Raw genomic sequence first — 18285 nt, forward strand, 5'->3', positions numbered from 1 at the left:
TTGATTGCACAAGGGCAGAGGCTGCCCCTTAGTGGGTGTTTTCCTTAAATTTGGTTCACCTATGGGAGAAAAATATAAAAACACTTATAAATAATTCTTATTCTTTTTCATTTTTTCACTAAGCCACTCCTTAGTTGTTTATTAAATATTGACAGGGGTATAGGAGTGTCTGTCCATGCCCTCACTCTCTAGTTGATTTACCTTGTATAGATTATAAAACCCTTTCTAAATCCGCTTTGCATGAAGCAAATTATACAGGTCATCTAAACCTCACTTCTTGCTAATCAGAAAATACAAATACAATTGAGTAATTTCCTGTTTGCTGGACGTTCCTACAAAGTGGCAGTTCATTTTGAGCCCACATTTAAGACTGAAAGAAATCTTATAGTTAATAAATAACAAAAAATACAACCACAAGTAGTTTATTTTTTAATTTTGTGCAAAGAGAAATTTTATTTAGAAAATATTAGAAGGAAATTAAGTACAAAACAGTAGGGTAGATACCAACAAGAAGGCACACACTTGGATGAAAACACAACACTTTACTAGATTACCAAACATGACTGCAGCTTATATGACAATCACTAGTGGTCACAGAGCTCGCCAATGAAATACTGGTCACTGGGTCGGATTCCAAGAAGCCACATTCAGCCTTCTGACCCAGATGAGTACAATTAGGTTTGTTAATAACACCTATTATTTAAGGTCCTAGAGACAAGTGAGTTTTGTAGAGTGTGCGATATAAATAGTGATTATCACCTGTGACGGCCAATGGAAAGACCCACACAACTGATCTCCTTCTTTAATGAGGAGGAGTATTTGGAAAGCGTCAGTTGCTCAAGTGGTGCACATCGCTCAAAAGGCTTCTAAATACTTGCACTGAACAATGCTTTGTGCGACTTCATCTTCATACAAAAATATTTTAGTGTTTCAGGGAAATCTTCAACACTTGAGGCACTTAGATTTGGTGGGAAGGTTTGATGCCTCTCACCATAGTTACATTCTACCTCTGTGCAGATCATTTAAAATGATGGCAAAAAGACTGTATCAACGTCTGTAGTTTAGGAAAAACCCCACATTTGTTACAGGTTTAAAGTTTCAAAATCATCAAAAATACATAATAAAGCAGCAATTTGGTCAACGCAGTTCTATTGCAAAAAAATAAAAATATACACAGATCATTGGCATTTTGATTTATAGCTTGGCTGAAAAATCAGGAGCAGGCCTGAAATAGTGTTGTGAAATGATCCATTACTTATTTGCTGGATACCAACAAATGCATAATTACACCTGTGTGTTTGAGACTAGCATCACAGGGTCCTAAAAAGTAGCACATTTTACTGGCTGGTGGAGCTATCTTAACCCCTTGGCAAAGTCACACAGTCTTGAAAATTTCAGGAGGAAGAGTTGGACTGCTCATAAAGAAAGGGAGCGGGGCTGGTGGGAAAGGGAGCGGGGCTGGTGGGAAAGGGAGCGGGGCTGGTGGGAAAGGGAGCGGGGCTGGTGGGAAAGGGAGCGGGGCTGGTGGGAAAGGGAGCGGGGCTGGTGGGAAAGGGAGCGGGGCTGGTGGGAAAGGGAGCGGGGCTGGTGGGAAAGGGAGCGGGGCTGGTGGGAAAGGGAGCGGGGCTGGTGGGAAAGGGAGCGGGGCTGGTGGGAAAGGGAGCGGGGCTGGTGGGAAAGGGAGCGGGGCTGGAGGGAAAGGGAGCGGGGCTGGAGGGAAAGGGAGCGGGGCTGGAGAGAAAGGGAGCGGGGCTGGAGGGAAAGGGAGCGGGGCTGGAGGGAAAGGGAGCGGGGCTGGAGGGAAAGGGAGCGGGGCTGGAGGGAAAGGGAGCGGGGCTGGTGGGCAGGGGAGCGGGGTTGGTGGGAAAAGGAGCGGGGCCTGGTGGGCAGGGGAGCGGGGTTGGTGGGAAAAGGAGCGGGCCTGGTGGGCAGGGGAGCGGGGTTGGTGGGAAAAGGAGCGGGACCTGGTGGGTAGTTGGGAACAAGGTCGTCTTTGCAGTTCAACTTCTGGCTTTTTCACCCACATTAACAATCCGAAATTCTTAAAATATACCCACTGAAAATGTGGAAGCCTCCAATTTTCTCAAATAAAAGCTTTGGTTCCCTTCTTTGAAGCCCAGTCTTACAACTGACCATAAAACTCAATAGCTGGAGATCCAGAATCACAAATCTAATCGTACCATCAAGCACAAGGATGCCTTCAACCTTGCTTAAACAATACCCAGCGTTGTCAAACGGTGTTTTAGACTTCTTTAACTCGGGGGAGTCGCACAGAACGTGAAGTTTCAATTACAGAAACAAAAATACATAATTTTCTGGTAAACACATTAATCGATGCACATTATACACCCATCAATCAGTGTCAATAGTTATTTTAGTTATAAAAACAATTGGTTAAAAAAGCACATTTTAAAAACCAGAGGCTCTCACGTTTCTAAACACACTCCAAGGAAAGTATGTAGTCAGAGCACGATGGTCCATGAGAGGTGCACAGTTAAAGTGTCAATCGCAAATCAGACATTCAAAATGGTATTTTTTAATGTGCTCAACGAAAGCGCTCAGGGTTTGTGTTACAAGCAGAAAAGCTGAAGAAAAAATAGAATACAAATAGTCCCTAGGCATCAATACCACAGTTATCACAATCCTTTGGTAGGAATGATCTCAAAAACCTCCCCCCCACACCCCTATTTCCTAGACAAGGTCCTTTGCATGGATGGTTAGCATGGTTAAGAAGCGTGCATGCTAAGCTTCAGTCACTAGTGTGTAAAAGTTCCAATAGTTAGGAGGGCATTGAGGCACAAGGTGATGAGGAGTGTTGACCAGCATCACACAAAGTGTAGATGCCTGAACCAAAGCTCTAGTCTCCTAGCTCCTAAGCCAGCATATAAAACACACCTCATGGACATATGATATTCACTGTTTACCTGCTCCAGAGCATCTTAATCCATCAACTATTCATACAAGAACTAAAGTCATTCCCACTGAGTGAGAGCAGGCCGGTCTAACTGGCAGACCCATACCCGATTTCCAGGATAACCACAGACGATGTATTGAGGCCCATTGAATGTCATTCTATCTAAATAAAGCTTGAAAATCAGTCATGGATCAGACCCTTCTGGACCTACTCTGTGCACCTTTGGAAGAGAGAGAACTGACAGTTGATAGCATCAGATCAGTTTAAGGCTGGCAACTGACTGCTGCGCTACAACACTCATCATTCGCAGACAAACAGCCAACACAGAATCAGAAGACACCAAGAGCACCTGGACGTCACTACAATGTCATGAAATGTGGGCACATAACATTCTCACGGTATTCATCACAGCACCTCTCATGAGAAAAATGTATACCTCCTACTCCCAAGCAAACACACATGAGCCGGTATTAGTTCCACTCTTAATGGTTGTTGCTGCAGCCGGCACTATCATTCAGCATGCCCAAATGGAATTTATGTTGCAACTACAACGGCTTGATTTGAAGCGGGCGGAAAAATGTGCATCAGTGAATACTTTACGTTAGTGAACAGGACGTGGATGTATTACTGGATGGGGTGGGTAAATTGTGTGCAAAGAGGAGTAACCAACTCCAGGAGGATTCTGATCAAGTGAAAACCCAATCCAGCAGACCAATTTAGAGCACGTGTTTGGCCTTGGCTAATTTACACTCTGCCTCTGCAATGGCACTTCCTCAACTTAAAATCTAAAACCCAGACCACCCAGCTGTCCACATCTTGGCAATGTCCCAGTACTTTTCTACTGCTTAAACCAAGGGCCTTGAAGAGAAGAAATTGCGGCTCTGCCTCTTGAAGTACTGTGATTTTGTGTAGATCACATTGTCCCAAGCTGTAAAGCCTGGGAAGGTAGGGGGCGAGAGGGCAAAGCTACACATTAACACTTGTCAGCATTGTTTTTCACCACTCCCTTTTAACCACCTAAATTCATGTAGTGTTGCGTACAGACAGACTGGAGTGGTTGTCCCCTTCTAGGAATCTGGTGTCCTGTAAATAGGAAATCTAGTAGTTGTCTCAACCTACGGTAAAAACTCTGATCCTAATGAGGTCTATCTCACTGATTGTGGGAAATACACTGGGACCCCATCTTCCATGCAAGAGGCATACTGCTTTGACAATCACCTGATTATTTTGTTATATTTGAAAATGCGTCCTCCTTGAACACACATCTCAATGGAAAAAGTAAAAGATAGGGCACAGGCTACCAGCAGCCCTTTCCCATTATGTGAATCGCACACAGTGAAACTCCTATAAGAATTCTCCTTTACATCAAATGCAATTTCTTCGTGCTTTAAAAACTGACAAAACATCCTCTCTGGTTTGTTACTAAGCATCAAGCTAAAGAACAGGAAAGATATCTAAAAAGCATTAGTAATCCCCCCTCCAATTAACCACCCCTCCAAAAAAAAAAAACTTGAATCTGTATTGAAGCCTTTTTCTGCTTCACGCTGGCATTCAGAGTGCCAACTAGGCTGGATTGGTCCGGTCGCCTGTGTGGATTCCTTCTTCGCCTCATCAATCTTTCTCAAATTACTAATGCATGGAATGGCGCACTGCCTCCTGGAGGGACTTTCTGGTCACCAGCAGCCTCACCACTTCTTCATTTTTCTTCGTGAGTCTCTTCCTCGCTTGGTCGTGTGTTACCATGGTCATATCCCAGCCATTGACCTACAAACACAAGAACAGAGTGTTAGAATCCCATCAGAGATCGTAAAGTACAGTGCATCTCTCTGGTTAGTGGGCCACACTGAGGGCGTGCCCCGAGTAACTGTAAGCAAACTGCAGGACTTCATGCATTATATTATGTAAGTACTGATGAGAGAGTTCAGCTTGTTTTAAAGATAAACGTAGAATGTAGATGCCTTTAACATAGCCCAAGAAAAGATCTCCAAGGTGGAATTAGCAGGTTTTTCAATTTCCACATAACTCAGGTGGCCTTCTGTTGATCTGATCTGGTGAGCAAAGACCAGAATTTACTAGCCGGTTCACAGACAAATTAACAGGCCCACAAGATCTAAAAAAGTATGGATTCTTGTCTAGACAAAATGCAGCCATACTGAGAAATGCTGGTCAGCACAGCTGCACTACTTTAATTTTTCAAGAAAACACACTAACGAATCAAAGAGACTGATTCCTGCAGCAGATTCCTGCTTAATTCTGAAAGTTCCTGCAGATGGGAACGTAATGCAAACAATATATTGAAGTGGACTTCACACTGTTGTGCCCATGGAGGGCAAAAACTCTTGCAGCCGAACAATCCCATGTGTAAGATAACCTTGATGTTAACCTGCTTGCCTAGAAGGTGTATATACAACCTGCAGCACACCACGTTGCATCCTGCTTAGATTAAATAATCCGTTCATTCATCCAAGGTTGGTCATAAAAGAATTAGAAGGGCAAGGGGCCCTTCATTTACGGTCTACTGTAGTAGACATGACTGAGCTGATAAAGGAGACGCAGAAAACAATGGTATGAAACTGGTGGGACAGGGCATGGGCTCAACTGAAACGCACACTAGTAGCATAAACACTGATGGGTAAATGTATTACTGGGTGCCTGATGACCATGGATACTATAAATCAGTCATGCTGCTGCTGCTCAAAATGTCTAAAATACAATTGACAAAGCCAATAAACCTCGCATAGACAAGACTAATAGGCTTTGCCGAAGGTGGTTTCTATACGGATCTACAGGGCTTGGGCGACATATGGTATTATAATTATCGGTATTATGTTAATGTTAAATTCGCCTGTGCAGCCAAACCAAGACTTCCCATCTCCTTAGATCTGCCTCAATGTCTTGCAAGATGGAAGGTATGTTTGCTGAATGCCATTCCACAAGAGAGGATGTTGACTGCACACCTAAATATGAAATTGCTCAGTTTGTGATTTTGAGTGGTAACCTTCTGAGACCTTGTATTTCTCTAGTCACGCAACCTAGATATAGAAGCTCTGATTAGGGCTAGCTATCTCTAATCCAGATTATTTACTGTAATCCACTAACACCCAGAGCAATGTTGATAATGACATGTATTGATCACCAAATTATAGCAGCACATCCTGTGCAAATTGTGACACTTTCTGCTCTATTCCTCCAAAGGAAATACATCTTACCCCATCAAATGCAACTATCTTTGGCCAGGGACTCTGTCATCAGTATCGTATGTTCTGGCAATAAAGGGCAATCCGGTCTGGCACCTGACAATAGATGCACGGTTCCCAAAGACATTCTGTCCACCACCACCATAATTTCTGGACTTCACTGCCTGCCACTACCATTCTTATAAATGTGATTCTCAACCTGAATTTCTTGAGTACAGTCATCAAAGGTCCAGTGCGCACGGTCAAAAGCATTTTTGTCATCCAGCGCCCACATTTTTTTTCCCAATCTCTTATGTTTCACCTTTTTGATGAGGTAAGCTAACGCTTGGATGATGCTGTAGGACTGTTGCCCCCAGACTCATCCCAGTAGATCCATTCCTGTAATAACATGACTGGTCCATAGGCCTAACAGACAGGTCTGTCCCTGGCTTCAGGATCACTATAATAGTGACATACTCTCTGGTTGTGGTAACCCTTGCTGATCCCTCAATGAATGTAACACCTTTTTAAGAACTGGAGTCAGTTTTGGTGAGTAGGCTCTGTAAACTTCCATGCTAAAGACATCTGGCCATGGGGCTTTATCTATTTTTTAATAGCTAACTAAATTTCCTCTATTTCAATTGAAGATCCCAACTCTCCTCCAGGTAAGGTACAGAATAGTTTAAATAAATCTGCTTATTGTCAAATACCCACAGGCAGTTCTTAGTCCGACTGTTTATTCTAGTCTTGAGCCTTTTGGCCAACAGACGCAGTGGTGGCTGCCTTGGAACAGGGGTGTTCGGGAAGGGGTTTGGAAATGGATTAAAAATAAATAAATAAGGTTACCCTTTCCTTCGCCTCCCCGCCTCTGTCCTCTTCAGGTCTGCTACAGCACCGGAAGCTTTGCGGCTTCCGGGCTCTCCCAGCCAATCACGATGCTGCAGAAGCAGCGTCCTGATTGGTCGTAGCGTCCTGTTTGGACACTCAGACAGTGCCTGAGTAGGCTGTGCAAGTTCCCCACGGGACTGTGCAGCACAGCCCAATGGAGAACAAGCCAGAGACGTTTTGGCCAGCCAAATTGTCATGTACACTTAGAGGAGTGCAAAACCCCTCCTCCCTCTGCTTGGCGTCAAGGAGCCCAGTCCCGGCCCCACCTGGCTCTGAGTGATGCAAAGAAAAATAAAATGATAACGTCCTGTTATTATCATTTTATTTTTAATTTGTGCACTGCTTAAATAGAAGGGGGTGACGCTCCTCTGCCTTAGCGGAGGAGCTGCCACTGAACAGACGGAGCCCCTGTTCGCACTATAAGAGCGTTCTCCAGCTGCCCCGCCTCTCCAACCAGTGGGCAGCACAGAGCCATCAAGGGATTGCGGGCAAAGAATGCCCCAGCCACAGTCCAAGCATTTCATGGAGTTGTCTTTATTTGCACTGTAAGCTCATTCTCCAGCGGTCCAGCCTTCTCCTCCCGGTGGGCAGCGCAGGGCCAGCAAGCGATAGTGAGCAATAGAGTGCCCTAGCCACAGTCAAATTCAGCTTCTTTTTTAGGATTCACTATATGTAAAGAAAGAATAACTATTCTACTTGTTTCAAAAAACATAACAGGCAAAATATCTATTTCAAATGTGGAAACCTTTGGTTCAGAGGTAGAGCACATTTAGAACCCTTAGTATTCTTGGTGGAGGTGCCTTGCAGTTTTTGTAGGGTCAACGCTATTGCATTATCCACAAACTTTGAGAGCACAAAGTCTATTAGTTCTGCCAATTCAGGGTCAATGGCCCCTAGCTGTTCTTCCTGCAGCCCATACTCATGGTCATCTGCCATAACTAATTAGAAAAAAGCTTTCACTATGTCCCAAAACGTTATATGGGGTAAGAAAACCTAATGCCAGGATGTGGTGTGACTACAGTGCTGCTCATCCCTGTGATCGTTCGAAATGAGTGCGTCCGCTGAATCAAAATGCCCAATGCGACTAGTCAGGGAAAAGCAGTCGATAATTACTCAAGCGCCCGCTCCGTGTGAGAGGAACTGTTACGGTGGGCTGATGAAAAAAATAACGTAGACCACTCTCTAGCCCAGCCTTATTTCCCCTTGCCCGCCAGTTTCTAAACAGAAGACGGGCAGGTGAGATGAAGACTGCACCCTCATCAGCGAGACAGGAGGTGGCGAGCGGTGCAGTGCGACTCCGCACCTTAAACAATCTGGCTACAAATGTGCACTGTAGAAGCCCTTAACCTATAATTGTGATTCTGATGGACAATAATGCCCTCCATGAGGAAAGAAAGATTGAACACTTAACTGAGGCTGTCATGAGCAGCAGAGATAGAGGACGGAGATGAGGCCCAGTTATACACGGTTCTGACTATTATGATTATAATTGGTTACAGCTCATGTGTTGTGGTTTTCAAACTGTTCTCATGGGATATGTAGTTCTTAGGTTTTGCCTAGCGGTGCAGCGCATGCGCTGCTCGCTTTGCGAAGCATGCAGTATACACTATAGGTGAGGGTAGCCCCGCCCACTCCCCCACCCACTTTTTCATTAGCTTGTGGCTTTGGCCTTTCTAAATGCTGCCTTCTGATTGATTTAGAGGCTGCTAGTCACTCCCAATGACAGCCATTTCTCCTTCCATGGCTATTGGCCCCTTCACTGCATATTTCCTGAGTACTACTTTATGTCTTGCCACCCCTCCCACTGTACGTGCCTTCTCTCCCGCCCCCTCCTACTCCCGTTGTTCATGACTTAACCACCCGCACTCCCATTTGCAATTCAAGAGGTCTCGCATAAATGCGAGAACTCTTGCATTGCAAATGCTTGTTTGATTTGGGGGCTGTCAGAAAGTAGGACGTTTAAATCACAATCTTTGCCCCATGTCCTTGATAGAATTTAAATATTCCTTTACGTTAGTAAGTACATTTTTTAATACCGATGAATTTAGTTTTCATTTCTTGATTGATTTTAAGTATTTTATTTTTTATTTAGAATATGAAGCTGATTTGTTTTGGTTTAAAACTTTATTTCAATAGCTTTAGCCCTATCCTAACTAGGCAGTGGCCAAGTGCTTATACAAGAACACTGCTCTCTATTTGCCAGTTTATTTTAAAGCGGCAAAAGAAAATTGGGAAACAACCTTCAGGGGGTTCCACTGCAAATTTTTTTACAAACACTCTGAAAGGAAATTGCATTCTATGAGAAATTGATGCCTAATTGAAAGGTTGAGCTAATACCAGGCAACAAAAATCCTATGTCTTTAAAGTCCCCAAACAATGAATCAAAAATTGCAAAGCTCTTTGAAAAGAAGAAATTAATACAGATAATCTACGCTAATGCCACATACGGAAAGCTGTCCAAGTTTTGCTTTGAATACAGAGCTAGCAGAACAAACAAACCCGAAGGTAATGGTTAAACCAAATATACACTTGAAGCCACTCAAAATTTGTTCAAACAGTTTGGCCTTTCTAAATGCAGACAGACCCAGATAAGGCAAAAGAGGATCAATCCACCAGTAAAGAGTCCTGACAAGATCAAATATGATCCAACTAGGGATGGTAAAGTGCTATTGGACATTATAAACCTATTAAAATCAGAGGTCACTAAGCTAAAAGGTAAAGTTCAGACAATGGATCAATATATCAAGGAGTCTATCTCGGTCCATGGGACAGCTAGGGGTTATACCACCAGCTGTCCTCCTAGTCACATTGAGGAGGATCTTGCCAAGAGTGTACACTAGAGGGGTGGTGGGTGTGGCTAAAAAATACCTTGATACGAGGCACAGTCTTCATAAAAAACAAGGTGGACCCACTAAAGGTGAATCAATCAATATACAATGTAACAAGGATCCACCATCTTGTCTAAGGGACGTACCCCTGCAACAGGGAGGTTCTTACTGTGCCCAAGTAGATCAAACCCGGTCCCTGGCACATCATAAAGACATTAATGTAACCTATGTTCGAGGGAAAAGTGAATGCGGTAGATATAGCACAGTTTAGCACTTCCCTGGAGTAGTTTATATGGCCGAAGTCCCTAAACTAATGGCCGAAGTCCCTAAACTAATGCCCGGATCCAGAAAGACTGAAGACTAATTAATAAATCAATACACTGGATTAGAACGTTATACAAATGCTCTAGTGTCATCCATTCATAGTAGATGCTAGTAGTTATCTAACAGTAACAGGGAATTCTGATTACATAAAGCTTACAATGAAATTAACATTTGCTAATGGGTTCCTGGCACTGGATGCCTCGACCACTCTGCCTCACAATTCCAATATCCAGTTTAAACCTGTTCTACCAGGTACTAAACCTTTTATGAAAGAAATTGATGAATCACCAATGACTGATGCGGACTGACAGGAGCATGGATAACTTGCCAGGTTGCCCAGTTACCTCCAGAGAGAAAATTCAAAAAGATCAAAACCTAGCCTAAACTTTAATAATTCCTCTTGATTACATCGGAGTTGGATGAATCAATTAGAGTAAAGCAAGTTCTAATCTAGATGCAATGACTTTGCCAGTCCACATTTCTAAGCCACATGGGTCTCTAGCTTTTGGCTATTAATGGATTACTTATCTATACATAGCAAGGATCTGCTTTGCTGACAAAGTTGATAATACCTTACTCTCTGCCACTAGGCTGACCTAACCACATTTTAATTCAAGTGGGTCTCTAGCTTCAGGCTGTGAGTGTATCTTAGTGGATCTTTTCTTTGTGTATAACTATTAGTGTAGCTGAAGGGGGCGCTAGAGAGCCCGGAGCAAGATGGCCGCGCTTTAGTGCTGCTCTGCTGGTCGAATTTACTATCCGCCTACTGTCCGCAATACCTGGCGCCATCCATGGCTGAAATTGACCAGTAACTGCTTCTGAAGCATTGAGGAGTGCTCCACAGTCTTTATTTTGGAGATTGGCCGAGTCTAATAGCTCAAGCCTCGCTGAAATTTGCCAGGCCTCACTGGATGCAAGATGGCGGCTCTGGAGAGTACAAGCTGTTAATCTCCTCATCCTGGGGCTTCGGCTCCTCTACTGGTGACCTGTCGGGAGCCGCTGTCTTCTACACTAGCTGCCTGGCCCTCGGCGCGCAGTGAGGCGGCTCTGGGCTACGCCCTGCTGGGTTTGGGACGTGCTGGGCAGCTGCCATTTCGCGACCCTGGGTTCTGTGGAGGGACGCTTGCCGGGCTGTTCCTACCTGCAGTGACGGCTGCGGAGCAGTGTCCCACTCAAGTGGTCTGCGGACGGCGAGCTGGTGATCGGTGTGCCCTGGAGCGGCAGGAGTGCTGCAGCATTGCGGGGACTCGGAGCACCACTCGGTGCAGCCAGCCCCTCCCGGGCGTCCCTGATTAGCGACCCCGCTTTCGAGCCAGGGCAGCGTCCGCTGCCGCACCTGAGACAGCAGAGGCCGTTTTGGGGCTGACTGTAGCAGTTCTATCTTCCCGAGTCTGTGGCTGGATAGAGTGAAGTGGCACGTAACACGCCTACACGCATAGAGCGCCCTGACCGAACATCTCAATTGGTGAGTGCTGTACTCCGATATGGACTGCAACTTGAGCGCGAATTTTGGCGCCCGCTACGAGGCTTACAGAGTCACAACACTGCCTGGGAGGAAACCTCACGCGGCGCCTATTTACAGCCTCGGACCACTGCTATCCTGACTTCTGAGACTGCCAGGGGTGAAATCTACATTGTGTATTACCAGATAACCTGCCTCATGCGTAAAAATACGAGCCATATTGTGCAGGAGTACTTCCACTGCAGCATAATTTAAAGACATGAGTCAGGACTTCAAGCAGAACACTGTTGACTTCACCATTCAAGTCCAGATATAGCTGTGTCTGCCTGATTGCACTGCTAACTGCTGTATCTCTATCCCAGTGTCAACCAACAAAATATACCCTGTAGTACCACAGCTTAACACCACGGCATCCTGTCTGCCGTTGACACGGGCATATTGAGCACGAGGCCAGCTCCTGGAATCCACATCTAGTATACTCGCTGGCACGCAGTGGGCACATAGCGCTAGACCACGGCTACCTGCGCTGCTGTGGACGTGCCTTTGAGCTGACCTATCCGCTGTGATCCCCCCCCCCCCCCCCCCAGTGGCGCCCCTACTCACTACTTTGGAAGCTAGAACTATCTCAGCATGGGCCGGACGGACAAGCAGCAGAGTAAGTTACACTTCGAGGCTAAGAAGCATACCAAATGTCAAACACCCAATGCCTCGGACACAGATCCTGACCCTGATGCGGCTACAAAGCTGGAACGCATGAAACTCCCCATGCAACAAAGCCTGCAATCTATTGATGCCAAAATCGATCGCCTCAACCTGTGCATGGACACTGTGGCCTCGAAGATCGACAAACATGGCTCGCAGATTGCGGAGGCCGAGCAGCGCACCTCGACCACGGAAGATCGTTTGGAGGCGTTGGTGCTTCATGTGCTACCATGGAGAAAATACTGGAGGTCATAAAGGCAAAGAATGAGGACATAGAAGCCCGCTCCCACAGAAACAACCTCCGTATAACTGGAATCTCGGAAAGCTCAAACACCGGGCCCATGGAGACATTCATCGAATCGCTGCTCATGACGCTGCTTGGGGCGGAACACTTCTCAAAGTTGCTAATAGTTAAAAGAGCTCATCGTTCTTTGGCCGCACAACCAGTCCCAGGGGCCTGCCGCGCCCTATAATTGCCAGACTCCTGAACTATAGGGACAGAGACACTGCGCTCCGTCTGGCTAGAGAAAAGGGGAAACTTGACTATAATGGGATGAAGGTGGAACTCTTTCCTGACTTCACCGTCGCAGTGCAACAGGCTCACAGAGAATTTCAAACAGTTAAGAAGAAATTGCAGGCTCTCCAGATTCAATATTTATCTGGCCCGTCTGTGGATACAACACAATAGGAAGGCATGTATCTTCACGACACCGAAGGAGGCACCTCAATATACCCGGCGACACGAGCGGCAGGAGACGCTACGTGAGAGAGGGAAACTCCGACTCTGAGGGATGAGCACGTGAGATATTGCTGAACATGTTGCTGACTGTAATGTCAGTCCTATACACTAGGCTCTTGCATACAATATGTTTGGTTTGTTTCTGGTTCGGGAATAACCCCTGCAATGTAGTAGACATTTTTATGACTTTTTAGTTTGGTAAGGTTTGTTCATAGGGTAAATATGAGTCACCTTAAGTACCAGCTCGTAGGAGTACTCCATACCAGGTATTGTCTTAATGAAAGGTCGAAGCTGTATAATTCTGATGATTGATAATAAGCCGTGAGCTGGTTAGCCTATCTCTACCTATCTCGACCGGGGGGCCATGGGCTACTAGCGACCCACAGTATGGGAATTCCCCAAAAAGTTCTGTTCTTTAGTTGGGCCCCTTCTGGTGCCTTTAATGGGTTATTGTTTTCTTCCACTCTTCTCATGTTATGCACTTTGAGAACAATATTGCTTTTTTTTGTTATGTTCAATGGGGGGTCTATTCGTGGTATGGGAAGTGTTGATAATCCAGCAAGAACTGATCTGTATGTCTCATATCTACTGAACTGTGTTGCAGGCTTTATAGTTCGAATTTACGGGCATGGCTGATTCCAAACAATCTAACATCTCTTGGGTGAGCTGGAATGTGCGAGTGCTTAATAATGCCAAGAAAGTGTGACAGGTGCTATCTTATCATGACAGGCATCATATTCAAATTGCCCTGTTGCAGGAGACACACCTTACCAAACAGGCAGTCTCGCACGTTGCCACTAGATGGGCGGGGGTACGGATGGCTGCCTCATATTCCTCTTATGCACGGGGGTTATGATTCTTGTAAGGAAGGGTGATCCATTTGTGCCAACACATATAGATGAAGATGAAGACGGGCGGTATATAATAGTGCAGGGTACGCTCTACAACACACTGCTGACTATTGTGAATCTATATGGTCCTAATGTAGGGGATCCCGCCTTTTTTGACACAATATGGGGCAAGCTCTGCAAACCATCTCCTGTGGCGCTTATCTGTGGTGGGGATTTCAATGTGGTCTTAGATCCTGCAATGGATCGGGTGTCTAAGGCAGGCCCACACCTCCAAAGAGCTGCAGTTGCCGTGCGGGATGGGATGTGGTAATTGGGCCTCAATGATATCTGGAGATTAAGGCACCCACACGCTAGGGAAGGTACATGCTACTCATATGCACAACAGTCCTGGTCCCGCATAGATTACTGGCTGGGCACGCAGGACATCTGTACATGGATCACGCAGATAACACACCTACCTCGAACATTATCAGATCATTCCCCGGTAGCTCTGGACATGATTCTACCATCTCACATCCCTCCTCCCTTTCAATGGCGACTACAATTGTCCTTGTTTCTAGATCAGGTCTTTAAAGAGGGTATACGTGAGGCCATATCTGACTATTTCTCACTAAATACAGGGTCAGTCCAAACTATGAAGACACTGTGGGAAGCCTTTAAAGTGACAATTCGGGGGACATGTATAGGCCTTCAAGCCGGGGTTTTCAAGCCTCTGTGTGGCTCCATGGCAGCGCTTGAGCGTGAGTTGGGTGACTTGGAGCGCAAATACAGTGCTCGAGCAGATCCCAGTATACTGGCACTCATTAAAGAGAAAATTGTAGAATACAATGAAATAGCTGATCAAGAGATAAATCGCATCACGCCGGTACAAAGCGCGTTACTATGGAGAAGGCGGCCGGCCAAAACGCTGGCTAGCCGTATACTGGAGCCCCAGGCTAGGGCATACACAATACAAGCGATCACTGTCACTGATGGCACACACTAGGACACGCTGACCATTCTAAATGAGTTTACGGGGTTACGCCAGGATGTATGCTCACAGGCCCACAACTGACGCTGCTGAGCTTGAACAATATCTCAATGATATCGCTTAGGTGTTGTCATCACGGGGGCAGGAAGACTTTTTGATGCACCCGCTCACATTGGGAGAAGTGCGGGATGCTATAGCCGCTTTGCCTAATGGAAAAAGCTGCAGGTACCGATTGGCTGCCGGTTGAATTTTATAAAGAATATGTCGACCAATGGGCCCCATGTCTCCTTCAGCTATATGAGGAGGCATACGAAACCCAGAGTTAGCCGCCAACCCTACGTGAGGCGCTAGTGGTTGCGCTCTTAAAGCCTGAGAAGCCGCCTGATAAATGCGAATCTTATCGTCTTATCTCTCATAAATACGGATGTCAAAATTTTAGCGTACGTGTTAGCCACCAGGCTACAGCTACTCCTTGTCGTTACGGTGCTCCCTGATCAATCGGGATTTGTCCCCACCCGATCTACATCACATAATTTATGCACCATGTTCGCAGTAATGCATGTACTGGAGCCCACGCTGCCGGCGGTGGCAGTGCTGCTCGACGCTGCAAAATCGTTTGATTCGATAATCTTGGTCATAGATGGTCACGGTCCTTCACCACATGGGAGTTCCATTTATTTTTACTAATTGGATAAAGTTATTGTATACCAATCCAGTAGCTCGGGTTTGAATCAATGGGTAACTATCGGAGAGGATTCCTATCCAACGGGGCACACTGCAGGGCTGTCCGCTGTCGCCGCTGTTATTTGCTCTTGTGCTTGAGCCCTTAGCTTGTATCTTAAGACAGCACCATGCTCAAACGGCCTTGCGGTTTTTGCAACTTCCTCTTGCAGTCTCCATGTATGCGGACGACATAGTGTTGTATGTCCGGAAACCGGCAAGATTTCTTGCACAGATTATACGAGAATATGTCAGGTTTGAACGTTTCTCAGGCCTGGGACTCAACTGGTCCAAATCGACTATACTACCCCTCACGGACTGCACGGAACAGTTCGACAAGGAATATCCCCTAGCATGGTGTACAGATACTGTAAAATATTTAGGAATATGGCTACACAGGGACCTGCAGACTGACATACAATCTAACTTTGGCACTGCCATCACACGGCTTGAGGGAGAGGTGAATCGTTTGATTAAGTTGCCCCTGCCGTTTGCGGATCAAATAGCATTGATGAAAATGGTGGTTCTTCCGCGTTTTTTATATCTTTTTTTAAACATCCCGGTACACCTATCGCAACACTTTTTCAATAGGCTTCGCTCCCTTTTGATCACACTAGCCTGAGGAGGTAGGACACCTCGACTTAAGTGGAAGACACTTACCCTTCCATATGATCAAGGTGGCTTTGCGGTGCCAGACTTCCATCTTTACTATCTCTGTGCACAGGCGCACTACGCCTTCTACTGGCAGCATGACCCAGCATATATTCCGCATGTGGCGGTGGAGGCGGGCGCCGTGTGCCCCATACCGCTCAAGGCCATGATAGTAAACAAACATACGGTGTTTGAACAAGGGGAATTCAATACAGTACAAATTACATCTAGGGCCTGGCACAAACTCGGTCAGCGAGCGCATAAGTTGCCATAATACACATCTAACATGCCGCTACTACATCACTCAGAACTCTTGTTCACCAGGTAATCTGGTGCACTGAAGACCCTCAGAGATATGGAGCTGTTCATAATGGCGGATGTGTTCCCTGGAGGCCAGTTCATAACCCCAGAAAGCATAGGCGCCCGGGGCGATGTTCCCGCCATGCATCTTTTTGTCTATACTAGACTGCGCTCAGCTATGCGTGCACTCTATCCACACTTCCCTACAGAGCCGCCGGCCCTTGAGGCATTACAGCTCCTATACACCGCTACATCTAAGGCCAAGCTAGTTACTAGACTTTACAAGGCATCACAGAAGGATATGCCAACTGGGGGCGCGGCTGCATTGGCCAAATGGAATGCCGTGATGCCAGAGTCGCTCTAAGAGGATGATTGGTTAGGTAGCTGCTGCCTGATGGGCCAGCTGACAGGGAATGGCAATCTACGGTTGGTGTATTTTAAATACCTACATCAGCTATATTACACTCCTGCACAACTTCATCGGTATGGGCTGCGACAAACTGACACTTGCAAGCGCTGGGATACATCTGGGGCTAACTTCTATCATCTGGCTTGGGAGTGTCCCGAAGTGTATGAATACTGGGGGTCAGTTACAAGAATTCTTTGCCTGATGATTGAGGAATCTGTTGAGGGCAGCCCAAGGGTGTGTCTGCTGAGAGTTGGTGCTAAGGTGAAGGCATCCAACAAGAAATTTGTGTCCATAGCACTATTGATAGCTAAGCGTAGGGTCTCCATCTGCTGGGGAAGCAGGGTTGTGCCCACCACTAAACTATGGTTACAGGATCTGGCGTACTGCCGGGATCTGCTCACATGTTATGCGGAGGAACTACAAAGCCATGGGATATCTGGGGGCCGCTCACGTCCTATCTACTGTCAATAACTGACATTTGATGCCTGAAAGGTGTTCATAAAACTGCCCTGCCTGTTCCTACCCTGCAATGTGCTTCCTACTAGTGCCATGTCTGTATGTATTTGTGCCATTGACGATGCGCTCTACAACACAAAGGTTTAAGTAATGAGTTTTATGTGTATAATACATGCGGTGCCAATGCCATAACCTGGATAATTGTCAGATGTTCTTTACTGTATCTGAAAAAGCAAAAATAGCTGCAGTGTCTTAGACCTCCTCAGTCTCAGAAAAGTGTTTGCGATGTAATCGAATTGGGTAAAGAATGTTATCCCTAAATATTCTGAAGATTGCCCTAGAGCCATTTAGCCCCTGTGCTCTACCAGTTTTGTATGAGCGAATGGCTCTAGATATTTCCTCTACCTCAATGGCCTTATTAAAATTAACCAACTTCACCTGTGTGGCTTCTAGATTATTGAGTTTTTTCGAATTCGCCTCAATAGTATCATATAAGGGTTTACCAGAGGTATGTAGATCAGCATAGTTGAAAAACCTTCAACTTACCCCGATCTTTAGTAAATGACATTCCATCCTTGCTTTTTATCACTGCTACATTGTTTTTAACTTTTCATATATTCATGAGGCTGCCATTATGCTGCCTGCTTTATTTTAGAACATTTACTTAGAGCTTTGGGCAATCACAAATTTGTGAACACTAGTGATTAGTATTTTGAGCTCATACTTCATGATCTTAACAGCAAGCCAGTTTCCTCCGGTATGTCTCGGTTTGCATTCCAGCTGCTTAACATTCATCTCCTATGAGTGAGCCTAAATTTTTTTGTTCTATTGTCATTACCTTGATGATGATTCCTCTTAGGTAAGCGTTCAATTAATTCAATAAAATAAGTAGGGA

General features: G+C 45.6%; 1 protein-coding gene across 1 annotated transcript in view; it reads right to left on the reverse strand.

Moving 5' to 3' along the window:
* Positions 1–421: 421 nt before the first annotated feature.
* TAX1BP3 (Tax1 binding protein 3) overlaps positions 422–18285 on the reverse strand; it is a 204800-nt gene continuing 186936 nt past the window's right edge. Inside the window, exon 4 of the mRNA XM_078679947.1 lies at positions 422–4678. Coding sequence (XP_078536073.1) covers positions 4544–4678 — 135 coding nt within the window. The 3' untranslated portion in view covers positions 422–4543. The remainder of the gene's footprint in view (positions 4679–18285) is intronic.

Source organism: Lissotriton helveticus, chromosome 3_1 (assembly GCF_964261635.1).
Source record: "Lissotriton helveticus chromosome 3_1, aLisHel1.1, whole genome shotgun sequence".
In the NCBI taxonomy this organism is placed as follows: domain Eukaryota; kingdom Metazoa; phylum Chordata; class Amphibia; order Caudata; family Salamandridae; genus Lissotriton; species Lissotriton helveticus.